This window comes from Lepus europaeus, chromosome 16 (genome assembly GCF_033115175.1).
Source record: "Lepus europaeus isolate LE1 chromosome 16, mLepTim1.pri, whole genome shotgun sequence".
Lineage (NCBI taxonomy): Eukaryota > Metazoa > Chordata > Mammalia > Lagomorpha > Leporidae > Lepus > Lepus europaeus.
This window is the reverse complement of record NC_084842.1, coordinates 4,484,037-4,498,527: the sequence shown is the minus strand read 5'-3', so window position 1 is coordinate 4,498,527 and position 14,491 is coordinate 4,484,037. Positions and strand designations below refer to the sequence as shown.

General features: G+C 39.1%; 1 protein-coding gene across 1 annotated transcript in view; it reads left to right on the top strand.

Moving 5' to 3' along the window:
* The window catches only part of ADAM32 (ADAM metallopeptidase domain 32), a 199,425-nt gene that overhangs the window by 103,891 nt on the left and 81,043 nt on the right, over positions 1-14,491 (top strand). The window contains exon 10 of the mRNA XM_062213816.1: positions 13,605-13,741. Coding sequence (XP_062069800.1) covers positions 13,605-13,741 — 137 coding nt within the window. The remainder of the gene's footprint in view (positions 1-13,604; positions 13,742-14,491) is intronic.

The following is a 14,491-nucleotide window of genomic DNA, read 5'->3' as shown; positions in this document are numbered from 1 at the left end:
GAACCTAAGAAAGGTGCTATCTAAGCTACAAATAAGCTTTCTGATTGAGAGGCCAATAGAAACTGACAGAAGGGGCTTGATAATAATCTGCTGGGCTTTAAAGCCTTGTAAATTATGAGGCCCAGACTTATCTGTCTCTTCATAGGGTACATCCTAAGGGAGGTGTGAACTTCCTTGGGGCAGGCACCCTGTTGACTTCCATTACCTAGCTGGCCTGGGAGGAGATCTGGCTAGGTAAAGGCAGGTGGCATCTCTAACAGGAAGTTTACAGCTCTGCCTGCAATGTTACTGACCCTACTTGGCCATTTTCTCAGCTGCAGTGGTCACTTTGGAAGCTGGAATGAGTGAAGGGCTTTTCAGCTTGGATCCAGTAAGAACTGTGGCCCTGACCTGGGCATCCTTCGACTCCAGGGCAGGTCCATTTCCAGTGATCCAACTCTTGGCTGGCAGAGCTGCCAGGGCTCATCACCAGCTGACTTCTGCTGAAGCCCAGCCTTACAGCACATAGTTTTCTAGTAGTTAAATTTTTATTATAATATTATAAAGTTATAATATTATAAAATTAACATGCATATATGATAAATTTTTGAACTATAAATATGTAAAGTAATAAATGATAGTAAAGTTCTCTCCTTTTTCTGTTTGTGTAGTCTTGCTTAAGAATTTACATTTAAGTTCTTCCATTGATTTAATTTAGTTATTTAAAATGTATGCTCTTATTCAACCCCTATTTTGACTTATAAGCTGTCAACAGTACTGGTAATACTATCTATGTTTACATGTTATGTTATTATATATTTATTATTTTAAAGTTTGAATTCCATGCATATGTTTGTCATAATCCACATTTTTGTGATCCTTTTTTGTAACTCTCAACAAATTCTGTTTATAAAAGATTTATCTACTCATTTATTTGAAAGTCAGAGTTACAGAGAGAGGGAAAGACAGAGAGAGTTAGTCTCCATTTACTGAGTCAGTCTCCAGATGGTTGCCATGGCCAGACTGGGGCCAAGCCAAAGCCAGAAGTCTGGAACTCCATCTGAGTCTCCCCCATGAGTGGCAGGGTTCCACATATTTCAGCCATCTTCTGTTGCATTTCCAGTTGTATTAAGCAGGGAACTGGATGTGAAGAGAACAGTCAGGACTCAAATAGGTGCTAGTATGGGATGGCAGCATCACAGGTGGTGGCTTATCCTGCTGTGCCACAGTGCTGGCCACTTTTCATAAACTTTTTGAGACCTATCACATGCACAGATTTCAAAGGTTTTTGCACCAAAACAAACATATTTTAATTGCATTTTCTTTCTACTTTTTGTAGGTATAACATAGTTATATATGTCCTATATTTATTGTCAAATTTTATAAAATTCATAATTTTTTCTATAGGACTTTTGTACTTTGTCTATGGGTTAATGTAATTACAATGGTATTCTTTATATAACTTACTGGGAGATGAAAGGGGAAAAGGAGATAATATAAAAAATATTGGTATAAGCCCCACTTCCAGCTCTGGTTATAAATAGTCTTAACTGCTTCGTTTGTCCACCCACATTCTTTGCTCCTCATTCTTGCACCTTATCTTGGTGCAATTATTTGCTTATTGATCTTTCCTTCGTTTCTGCAGCTTATAAGTCTGTGTTTGTTGGGGTGCCATGGTTTTCTATTGACCAACATATTCTCCTTATCTCCACTCTGTCACAACTAATTTTCTTCTTTTTTTTTAAAAAAGTATTTATTTATTTATTTGAAAGTCAGAGTTACACAAAGAAAGAAGGAGATAGAGAGAGAGAGAGAGAGAGAGAGAGAGAGAAAGAGATCTTTCATCTGCTGGTTCACTGGTTCACTCCCCAGCTGGCCCCAACGGCTAAAGCAGTGCCGCTCCGAAACCAGGAGCAAAAGATTCTTCCTGGTCACCCATGCAGGTGCAGGGGCCCAAAGACTTGGGCCATCTTCTACTGCTTTCCAAGGCCATAGCAGGGAGCTGGATCAGAAGTGGAGCAGCCGGGACTCAAATTGGTGCCACTATGGGATTCTGGCATTGCAGGTGGTGGCTTTACCAGCTACGCCACAGCACTAGCCCCCAATAATTTCCTTCTAGCTCAATATCTTATCCTGTGCCATGACCCCAATCGCTGCCTCTCTGTCCTTTGGCATTAAGGCCTTGGGTACCTGTGACATTCTAACTTAATTGGACTATAATTATATTCAATGTGAAAGTATTCTTGCCATAGTGCTGCTTTTTTTTAACTTTTATTTAATAAATATAAATTTTCAAAGTACAAATTTTGGATTACAGTGGCTTTTTCCCCCATAAATTCCCTCCCACCAACAACCCTCCCATCTCCCGCTCCCTCTCCCATTCCATTCTTCATCAAGATTCATTTTCAATTATCTTTATATACAGAAGATCAATTTGGTATATACTAAGTCAGGATTTCAACAGTTTTCACCCACACAGAAACACAAAGTGTAAAGAACTGTTTGAGTACTAGTTATAGCATTAATTCACATAGTACAACACATTAAGGACAGAAATCCTACATGAGGAGTAAGTGCACAGTGACTCCTGTTGTTGACTTAACAAACTGACACTCTTGTTTATGGCATTAGTAATCATCCGAGGCTCTAGTCATGAGTTGCTAAGGCTATGGAAACTTTTTGAGTTCTCCAACTCTGATCTTAGACAAGGTCAAAGACAAAGTGGAAGTTCTCTCCTCCCTTCAGAGAAAGGTACCTCCTTCTAAGTTGGCCCGTTATTTCCACTGGGATCTCACTTGCAGAGATCTTTCATTTAGGTCTTATTTTTTCCAGAGTGTCTTGGCTTTCCATGCCTAAAATACTCTCATGGGCTCTTCAGCTAGATCCAAATGCCTTAAGGGCTGATTCTGAGGCCAGAGTGTTGTTTAGGACATCTGCCATTCTATGAGTCTGCTGTGTATCCCGCTTCCCAAGTTGGATCATTTTCTCCTTTTTAATTCTATCAGTTAGTATTAGCAGACACTAGTCTTGTTTGTGTGATCCCTTTGACTATTAAACCTATCAGTGTGATCAATTGTGAACTGAAGATGATCACTTGGACTAGTGAGATGGCATTGGTACATGCCACCTTGATGGGATTGAATTGGAAACCGCTGGCATGTTTCTAACTCTACCCTTTGGGGCAAGTCCGATTGAGCATGTCCCATATTGTACATCTCCTCCCTCTCTTATTCCCACTCTTATATTTAACAGGGATCACATTTCAGTTAAATTTAAACACCTAAGAAAAATTATGTGTTAATTAAAGTGTTCTACAATTGTATTAAGTAGATCAAAAAATACTAAAAGGGATAAAGTATTAAGTTGTTCATCAACAGTCAGGACAAGAGCTGTTCAAGTCACTGTTTCTCGTAGTGTCCATTTCACTTCAACAGGTTTCCTTTTTGGTGCTTGGTTAGTTGTCACCAATCAAAGAGAACATATGGTATTTGTCTCTTTGGGACTGGTTTAATTAAATCAGCATGATGTGTTTCAGATCCTCCATTTTGTTGCAAACGACCGAATTTCCTTGTTTTAACTGCTGTGTAGTATTCTATAGAGTACATGTCCCCTAATTTCTTTATCCAGTCTACTGTTGATGGGCATTTAGGTTGATTCCAGGTCTTAGCTATTGTGAATTGAGATGCAAGAGACATTAAGGTGCAGACAGTTTTTTTTTATTTTTTTATTTTATTTTATTTTTTGACAGGCAGAGTAGTTAGTGAGAGAGACAGAGAGAATTGTCTTCCATTTTGCTGTTGGTTCACCCTCCAATGGCCGACCCGGCTGGTGCACTGCAACTGGTGCAGCACGCTGATCAGAAGGCAGGAGCCAGGTGCTTATCCTGGTCTCCCATAGGGTGCAGGGCCCAAGCACTTGGGCCATCCTTCACTGTACTCCCGGGCCATAGCAGAGAGCTGGCCTGGAAGAGGGGCAACCAGGACAGGATCCAGCACCCCGACTGGGACTAGAACCTGGTGTGTCAGCTCCGCAGGCATAGGATTAGCCTACTGAGCCGTGGCGCTGGCCAGACAGCTTTTTTGTTTGCCAATTTAATTTCCTTGGGTAAATTCCAAGGAGTGGGATGGTTGGGTTGTATGGTAAGGTTATATTCAGGTTTCTGAGGAATCTCCAGACTGACTTCCATAGTGGCTTAACCAGTTTGCATTCCCACCAACAGTGGGTTAGTGTTCTTTTTTCCTCACATCCTCACCAGCATCTATTGTTGGTAGATTTCTGTATGTGAGCCATTCTCACCGGGGTGAGGTGAAACCTCATTGTGGTTTTGATTTGCATTTCCCTGATTGCTAGTGATCCTGAACATTTTTTCATATGTCTGTTGGCCATTTGGATTTCCACTTTTGAAAAATGTCTATTGAGGTTCTTGGCCCATCTCTTAAGTGGGTCGTTTGTTTAGATGTTTTGGAGTTTCTTGATCTCTTTGTAGATTCTGGTTATTAATCCTTTATCTGTCGCATAGTTTGCAAATATTTTTTCCCATTCTGTTGGTTGCCTATTCACTTTCCTGACTGTTTCTTTTGCAGTACAGAAACGTCTCAATTTGATGCCATCCCAATTGTTAATTTTGGCTTTGACTGCCTGTGCCTCCTGGGTCTTTCCTGTCTGTGCCTATATCTTGCAGGGTTTCTCCAATGTTCTCTAATAATTTGATGGTGTCGGGTCATAGATTTAGATCATTAATCCATGTTGAGTGTATTTTTGTGTAAGGTGTAAGGTAGGGGTCTTGCTTCATGCTTCTGCACGTGGAATTCCAGTTTTCCCAGCACCATTTGTTGAATAACTGTCCTTGCTCCAGGAATTGGTTTTAGATGCTTGATCAAATGTAAGTTGGCTGTAGATTTTGGATTGATTTCTGGTGTTTCTATTCTGTTCCACTGGTCTATCCACCTGTTTCTGTACTAGTACCATGCTGTTTTGATTATAACTGCCCTGTAATATGTCCTGAAATCTGGTCTTGTGATGCCTCCGGCTTTGTTTTTGTTGTACAAGATTGCTTTAGCATTTCTTCTATCTCATCATCTTCATAATCTTGAATTGAGGTGTCTTTATCATTTGTGGGCATCATAGTGTCTTCCTTGCTCTTGGTACCTCTGTTTCTGTGTATTTTTGGCATATTGGAGTTATTCTTTGGTTCCTTCGTTGTGGTGCTTTTTCTCATAATACTATGACTCTAGATTAAGTGGACTGTATGCTTTTGATGGATCCTTAGAGGCTGTGATGGGTGTGGCCAGAGAGCTCTGTTTGGTTCTTCAGGGTTAAGGGTGTGCCAAAGGTGACTCACCCAGATTGTTCTCTTGCTCTCTCTCTCTCTCTCTCTCTCTCTCTCTCTTGACTCAGATGTGAAGTAATTCCACACAGCTGAGTGGAATTGAGGGTAGTTGATGTATGAGATCTGGCCTCTGTTGGTATTCGTCTGATCTACCCCTGGGACCACACAAAGAGTTTATGCAGCCCTCAGTGTGGTCTTAAATTACTCTGCAGTCTCTCACTGGGTTGCAAAGGTTACTGAGTTTGTGTACTCGGTGAATTCTCTCGCCCCCCCCCCCCTCAGATTTTCAAAGTCTCAGTTCGTTAGCTCCACACACTTTCACTAGATCCTCACCTCCTGTTATTTCTCCCCACCAGAGTCAGGTTTTTCTGCTTGGCTGATGGCGGGCACCATTTTACGTATGTCTTGCTCGGCTTTGTAAGGTGAGTGGAGAGAGAGGCTAGTGTCCATGCCGGTTCTCCTTATTTATTCGTTTTTTTCTCTCCTGCAGTCAGCCTGGTGAACTTTCCCCAGTGGGGCCTCAGGCCTCATTCTGCCTTTCCCTGCCAATGTGTCGGGTTACTGAGTTTTTTGTCTCACCTCCCCTTACAGTGCTGGTGCACAGACTCTGCAGCTGGGCTTCCACACGGTGGGCGACCTTGCTCTCCCCGTGGGTCCTCTGTGTCACATCCACTAGATCCAGAAGAGTTTCCTCTGCAGTTTTTTCCTGAGGCTACAGTAACTCCACTTTTATTAAACTATATTTTCCTGGCCAGATGACTTTTATTTTCCTTGCTAATTGAAAAAGGAGGATTTCCAGGGACTCTAAACGATCAAGATAAAAATGGAATTCAAGACAAGTACCCAATCTCAGACGGGTATTTGGGAATCACATCACTCACAGTGCCAAGAGAGTCGCTGTCTCTAGTACTCTACCATTGTAAAGCCTGTAATGGATGGTTATGCCTCAGGAAAAGACTCAAGAAAAAAACTGCAGAGGAAATGCTTCCAGATCTAGTGGATGTGACCCAGAGGACCTACAGGGAGCCCACCGCATGGAAGCCCAGCTGTGGGAGCCGAGCCACAGAATCTCGCCAGTGGGGGAATGAACAGGAGGTAAGACAAAAACCTCAGAAACCCGAGACATTGGTGGGGAAAGGCAGAGGCCTCTCTCTCCACTCACCTAACAAAACTGAGCAAAACAAAGACCAGGCACCATTTTACATATGTAAAGCGCCAATGAGTACACAAACTCAGTAACTTTAGGACTATAGTGAAACTTGAGAACACATCGAGGGCTGCATAAACTCTTTGTGTGGTCCCAGGGGTAGGTCGAACGCATACTCACAGAGGCCAGATTTCAACTACCCTCAATTCCACTCAGCTGTGCGGAATTACTTCCCAACTGAGTAAAAAAAAAAAAAAAAGAGAGTGATCCAGCAAGGGGCAAAGGAGAGAACAATCTGGGTGAGTCACTTTTTGCACAGCCGTAAACCTGAAGAATCAAGCAGAGCTCTCTGGCCACACCCATCACAGCCTCTAAGGATCGATAGAGCAGACAGCCCACTTAGAGGCATAGTATAATGAGAAAAAAACACCACAGCCAAAAAAATAAAAAAAAAAACAAAACCATAAATTATCTCCAACATGCCAAACAACAAACGCAAAAACCGAGGTAACAAGAGCAAGGAAGACACTCTGATGCCCCCAAATGAAAAAGACACCCCAATACAAGATTATGAAGATGAAGAGATAGAGGAAATGCAAGAAGCGGATCTCAAAAAATTGATAAGGACATTAAGAAGTACTCAAAAACAAATTCTTGAACTACAGAAATCCTTAATGGACAAGATAGAAAATCTCTCTCGGGAAAATGAAATATTAAAGAGGGATCAAAATGAAATGAAACAACTAGTAGAACATGAAACTGTGATAGTGACAAGAAACCATAATGAAATGAAGAACTCAATAGATCAAATGACAAACACATTAGAGAGCCTTAAAAACAGAATGGGTGAAGCAGAAGAGAGAATATCGGAATTAGAAGACAGAGAACAGGAAAGGAAACAGGCAAACCAAAGAAAAGAAGAAGAAATCAGAAATCTAAAAAATACTGTCAAGAATCTACAGGATACTATTAAAAAACCCAACATTAGGGTTCTAGGAGTTCCTGAAGGCAAGGAGAGGGAGAAAGGATTAGAAGGCCTTTTTAGTGAGATACTAGCAGAAAATTTCCCAGGTTTGGAGAAGGACAGAGTCATCCTAGTACAGGAAGCTCATAGAACCCCTAATAAACATGACCAAAAGAGATCCTCACCACGACACGTCGTAATCAAACTCACCACAGTGAAACAGAAAGAAAAGATTCTAAAATGTGCAAGAGAGAAATGCCAGATTACTCTCAGAGGATCTCCAATTAGACTCACCGCAGACTTATCAGAAACCCTACAAGCTAGGAGAGAATGGCGAGATATAGCCCAGGAACTAAGAGAGAAAAACTGCCAGCCCAGAATATTATATCCTGCAAAGCTCTCATTTGTGAATGAAGGTGAAAGAAAGACCTTTCACAGCAAACAGAAATTGAAAGAATTTGTCACCATTCGTCCTGCCCTGCAAAAGATGCTTAAAGATATGTTACACACAGAAACACAGAAACATGGTCACCAATATGAAAGAAGGTAAAGGAAGGAAACCTCACAGCAAAATATCACAGGAAACTCAAAGCATATATTAGAAAATATTTTTGGCAAATGACAGGGCAAAGTTACTCCTTCTCAATAGTCACATTGAATGTTAATGGCCTGAACTGTCCAATTAAGACACTGATTGGCTGATTGGGTTAAGGAACAAAACCCATCTATTTGCTGCCTACAAGAAACTCATCTTTCCAACAATGATGCATACAGACTGAAAGTGAAAGGCTGGAAAAATATGTACCATGCCAACAGAAATGAAAAAAGAGCTGGCTAAGCCATCTTAACATCTGACAACATAAGCTTTTCCACAAAAAATGTTAGGAGAGACAAAGAGGGGCACTATTTAATGATTAAGGGATCCATTCAACAGGAAGATATAACGATTATCAATGTATATGCACCTAATTACAGGGCACCAGGTTATTTAAAAGACTTGTTAAGGAACTTAAAGGGAGACTTAGACACCAATACAATAGTTATGGGGTCTTCAATACTCTACTCTCAGAGATAGACAGATCAACCAGACAGAATATAATCTACGGAGAGGATGGGGGGAGAAAAGGACACTAACCCACTGCTGGTGGGAATGCAAACTGGTTAAGCCACTATGGAAGTCAGTCTGGAAGATTCCTCAGAAACCTGAACATAACCTTACCATACAACCCAGGCATCCCACTGCTTGGAATTTACCCAAAGGAAATTAAGTTGTCAAATAAAAAATCCATCTGCACATTAATGTTTATTGCAGCTCAATTCACAATAGCTAAGACCTGGAACCAACCTAAATTCCCATCAACAGTAGACTGGATAAAGAAATTATGGGACATGTACTCCAAAGAGACAAATATCATTTGTTTTCCCTGATCGGTGACAACTGAGCACCAAAGGGGAAATCTGTTGAAGTGAAATGGACACTATAAGAAACAGTGACCTGATCAGCTCTTGTCCCGACTCTAGATGTACAATGTAATACTTTATCCTTTTTAGTATTTGTTGTTGTTGTTGTTCTAGTACTATTGTTTGAACTCTGTAATTAACACACAATTATTCTTAGGTGTTTAAATTTTAACTGAAAAGTGATCCCTGTTAAATATAAAAGTGGAAAAAGAGAGGGAGGAGGTGTACAATTTGGGACATGCTCAATCGGACTTGCCCCAAATGGTGGAGTTAGAAATGTGCCAGGGGATTCCAATACAATCCCATCAAGGTGGCATGTACCAATGCCATCTCACTAGTCCAAGTGATCATCTTCAGTTCACAATTGATGGCTCTGATAGGTCTAAGAGTCAAAGGGATCACACAAACAAGACAAGTGTCTGCTAATACTAACTGATAGAAACAAAAAGGGAGAGAAGGATCCAACATGGGAAGCGGGATACACAGCAGACTCATAGAATGGCAGATGTCCTAAACAACACTCTGGCCTCAGAATCAGCCCTTAAGGCATTTGGATCTAGCTGAAGAGCCCATGAGAGTATTGTAGGCATGGAAAGCCAAGATACCATGGAAAAGAAAAAAAAAGAAGAAGACGACCTAAATGAAAGATCTCTGTGAGTGAGATCCCAGTGGAAAGAACAGGGCCATCAAAGAAGGAGGTACCCTTCTCCGAAGGGAGGAGAGAACTTCCACTTTGACTATGACCCTATTGGAATAAGATCAAAGTCAGCGATCTCTAAAGGCTTCCATAGCCCTGGCAACTCATGACTAGAGCCTAGGGAGATTACTGACGCCATGAACAGGAGTGTCAAATTGTTAAGTCAGCAACAGGAGTCACTGTGTACTTCCATCCCATGTGGGATCTGTCCTTAATGTGTTGTCTAATGTGCAATGATGCTATAACTAGTACTGAAACAGTATTTTTACACTTTGTGTTTCTGCGTGGGTACAAACTGATGACATCTTTACTAATTATATACTGAATTGATCTTCTGTATATAAAGATAATTGGAAATGAAAAAAAGACCTGGTGTTAAATTGGAAATGGCATAGAAAATTAATTTAAAAAAAATTATGTAGGATCTCTGTCTTTTATATGCTGTACACTGTTATTTAATGATACAACTAGTACTCCAACAGTATTTTTTTTCACTTTGTGTTGCTATATGGGTGCAAACTGTTGAAATCTTTACCTAATATATACTAAACTGATCTTCTGTATATAAAGAGAATTGAAAATGAATCTTGATGTGATTGGAAGGGGAGAGGGAGCGGGAAAGGGGAGGGTTGCGGGTGGGAGGGAAGTTGTGGGAGGGGGGAAGCCATTGTAACCCATAAGGTGTACTTTGGAAATTTATATTCATTAAATAAAAGTTTAATAAATGAAAAAAAACTATATTTTCCCAGACTATTGGTACACACCCTCACTATTCCTCCATTTTTGCTCTGCCCCGCCTCTTCTCTGATTTTAGTTATTTCTCTTCTCCTACTAGTTTTGGTTCTGGTTTGCTGCAGTTTTTCTAGATCCTTGAGATGCATTGAAAGCTAATTTATTTGGTGCCTTTCCAATTTCTTGATGTAGGCTCCTATTGATATAAACTTTCCTCTTAACACTGCTTTTGCTGTATCTCATAAATTTTTATGTGCTGTGTTGTTATCCTCATTTACTTCCAGAAAGTTTTTGATTTTTCTTTTGATTTCTTCAATGACCCGTTGTTCATTCAGGAGCATGTTGTTCAGTCTCCATGTGTTTGCATATGCTCTAGGGATTCCTGAGTTGCTGATTTCCAACTTCATTCCACTGTGGTCTGAGAAGCTGCATGGTATGTTTCTAATTCTTTTGAATTTGCTGAGACTTGCTTTATGGCCTAGTATGTGGTCAATCCTAGAGAAGGTTCCATGTACTGCCGAGAAGAATGTAAATTTTTTAAGTGTAGGATTGAAAGATCTGTAGATATCTGTTAGATCCATTTGAGCTATAGTGTTGTTTAAATCTGCTACTTCATTGTTGATCTTCTGTCCTGTTGATCTCTCTATTTCTGAGAGTGGAGTATTGAAATCCACCCCCCCCCCCAGTACTATTGTATTGGTGTCTAAGTCTCCCTTTTAGTCCCTTTACATATCTTTTAAATAAACCTGTAATTGGGTGCATATATATTAATAATAGTTACATCTTCCTGTTGAATTGATCCCTTCATCATTATATAGTGCCCCCTTTGTCTCTCTTAACAGTTTTTGTGTTAAAGTTTTTTTGTCTGATATTAAGATGGCTACGGCCGCTATTTTTTGTTTTCTGTTGGCATGGAATATATTTTTCCAGCCTGTTACTTTCAGTCTGCATGCATCTTTGTTGGAAAGATGTGCTTCTTGTAAGCAGTAAATAGATGGGTTTTCTTCCTTAATCCATTCAGCTAGTCTGTGTCTTTTAACTGGAGAGTTGAGGCCATTAACGTTCAATGTGATTATTGTTAAGTAGCAACTTTGCCCTGCCATTTGCCAAAGATATTTCTAATATATGCTTTGAACTTCCTGTGAACTTTTACTGTTTTTTTTCTTTCTTTACCTTCTTTCATGTTGATAACCATGTTTCTGTGTTTCTCTGTGTAACACATCTTTATGCTTCTTTTGCAGGGCTGTACACATGGTGACAAATTCTTTCAATTTCTGTTTGCTGTAGAAGGTCTTTATTTCACCTTCATTCACAAAAGAGAGCTTTGCAGGATATAATATTCTGGGTTGGCGGTTTTTTTCTCTTAGTACTTGGGCTATACCTTGCCATTCCCTCCTAGCCTATAGGGTTTCTGATGAGAAGTCAGCTGTGAGTCTAATTGGAGATCTTCTGAGAGTAATCTGATGTTTCTCTCTTGCACATTTTATAATATTTACTTTTAATTTGGTGAGTTTGATTACAACGTGGCATAATGAGGATCTCTTTTGGTAAAGTTTATTAGGGGTTCTATGAGCTTCCTGTACTTGGTTGTCTCTGTCCATGCATCTACAACCAAGTAATATTTGACAAAGGATCTAAAATCCTTCCTTGGATAAGGATAGTCTCTTCAACAAATAGTGCAAGGAAAATTGGATCTCCTTTTGCAGAAGTATGAAACAAGACCCTTCTACAGAAATCAACTCAAAATGGATTGAAGATCTAAATGTACAACCTGATTCTATCAAATTACTAGAGGACTATATTAGGGAAACTCTGTAAGACATTTGCATAGCAAAGACCTCAGAAGCACAGGCAATCAAAACCCAAGTAGACATGAGGGATTATGTAAAGCTGAGCAGGTTCTGTACTGTAAAGGAAACAGTCAGCAAAGGGATGAGTCAACCACATCAGAAAGAGGGGCAATATTTGCAAACTATGCAACTGATGAAGGATTAATAATCAGAACCTGTTAAGAGTTGAAGAAACTCAGCAACAAGAAAACAGTCCAGTTAAGAAATGGGGTATAGATATCAACAGGCATTTTACAAAGGCTAAATACAAATAGCCAGATGACAAATCAAAAAATGCTCAGAATCGCTAGCTGTCAGGGAAATGCAAATCAAAACACAATGAAGTTTCACCTCACCCTAATTAGATTGGCTCCCACACACAAATCAACAAATAATAAATTCTGGTGAATATGTGGTAAAAAGTACCCTATCCACTTTGGTGGGAATGCACTCTGGTGCAGCCATTGTGGAAGACAGTATGGATATACCTCAGAAAGCTGAAATAGATCTGCTGTGTGACCCAGCAACCCCACTTTTTGGGAATTTTTCTGAAGGAAAAAAAAATGAGTATATGACAGTTATCTGTACCCCCATGTTTATTGCAGCTCAATTCACAATAGATAAGATAAAGAATCAACATAGATATTCATCAGTTGATGACTGGATATAGAAATTGTGATTATATATATGTATATTAATTATGGAATACTATTCAGCCATAAGAAAATGAAATCCTCTGTTGTGTAATGAAATTGATGCAACTGGAAATCATTATTCTTAGTAAAATAAGCCAGTCGCAAAAAGAAAATACCATGTATTTTCCTTGATCTATTTGTTAACAGAGTATCAAAAAATGTAATGTATGAGTGTAATTTACATTTTGAGATTTGTCAATTGTTTATAGCTCTTGTATCTACCTTTAAGGAACAGTGTTTTCTTTCTTCTTAGTATTTCTTGAATTTTTTACTTCATGTAGGGTTAATTATGAGTACAAAATAGACTGAGAGTAGATCACTGTAAAAATTAACTGATGGAATGGGAAAGGGGGGAAGAGGGATGGTGGGTAGTACTACCGTGCTCCTAAATCTGTTTTATATGGAATACATGAAATTTGTTCACCTTAAAATTTTTTTAAAAAGGTAATAAAATTGGGTGAATAGAAGACTATGATCCATACAGCCAAATGTCTATGCAAATTTTCTTCATCATATAAAGCCTTTTTATGTAGTTGTGGTCACTTCCTTAAATTTGCTAGCATTCATCTGTTAAATTATAACAAAACTTGGCATTATCTAAATATGTTTATAACTCAGAGAAATTTTGTTAGAAGAGCTTCAGCTTCTTAAGTGTTCATAAGAGAATTTGTTAAATATTTGTTTAAAAAGCAATATTGTTCAGAATTAGAGCATTTTTGTCACCAGTTAATGAATTCTCCTTCACTTGAATCTTCTTTGCTGTTGTTGTAGTATCCCAAGGAGATGACTTTGGAGGCATTTTCAGTTACTGTCTCCCAGATGCTGGCACTCAGTCTGGGGATATCATATGATGATCCAAAGAAATGTCACTGCTCAGAAGCCATCTGTATAATGAATCCAAGAGCTATGTAAGTTTTTTAAAGGTCTTATTTTTGGTCATGTTTATTTTGTTTAAAATATTCGAAGTGCAAACATTTCATATTTATTTATAGTATAAACTAATTATAAATAGACCATGTTAAGTACAAACCATAAATGTGTAAGTTAAAGTGGTAAGTGTGTGGATAGATGTGTACCATTAAAGACAATCCAGGAAAACAAGTTGAATCTGCAGTCTATATTAGCGTAGATATTTTCCTAAGATACACATTTGGTTAATGCACTAGGGATGTTTAAAAATATTTCAGTAAGATATGATCTTTATTTAAATAGAAATTTTGTTTTTTTTAGAATAATTTAATGTTGGGTAAAATATTAAAAACATCCAAAGGACAGAGTGTCTAATTGAAGACAATATCAAATATAAAGTATTTATATGGCTTTGGAGAAACTTGACCTTGTTTAGATTTACCTTTTTTTTATTAAACTTTTATTTAATGAATATAAATTTCCAAAGTATAGCTTATGGGTTACAATGGCTTCCCCCCTCCCATAACTTCCCTCCCGCCCGCAACCCTCCCCTTTCCCGCTCCTTTTCCCTTTCCCTTCATGTAAAGATTCATTTTCAATTCTCTTTGTATACAGATTTACCTTTTTAAAACATTTTCAATAGGACCAAAAAGGGAGAGAACGATCCAACATGGGAAGTGGGAGACACAGCAGACTCATAGAATGGCAGATGTCCTAAATAACACTCTGGCCTCAGAATCAGCCCTTAA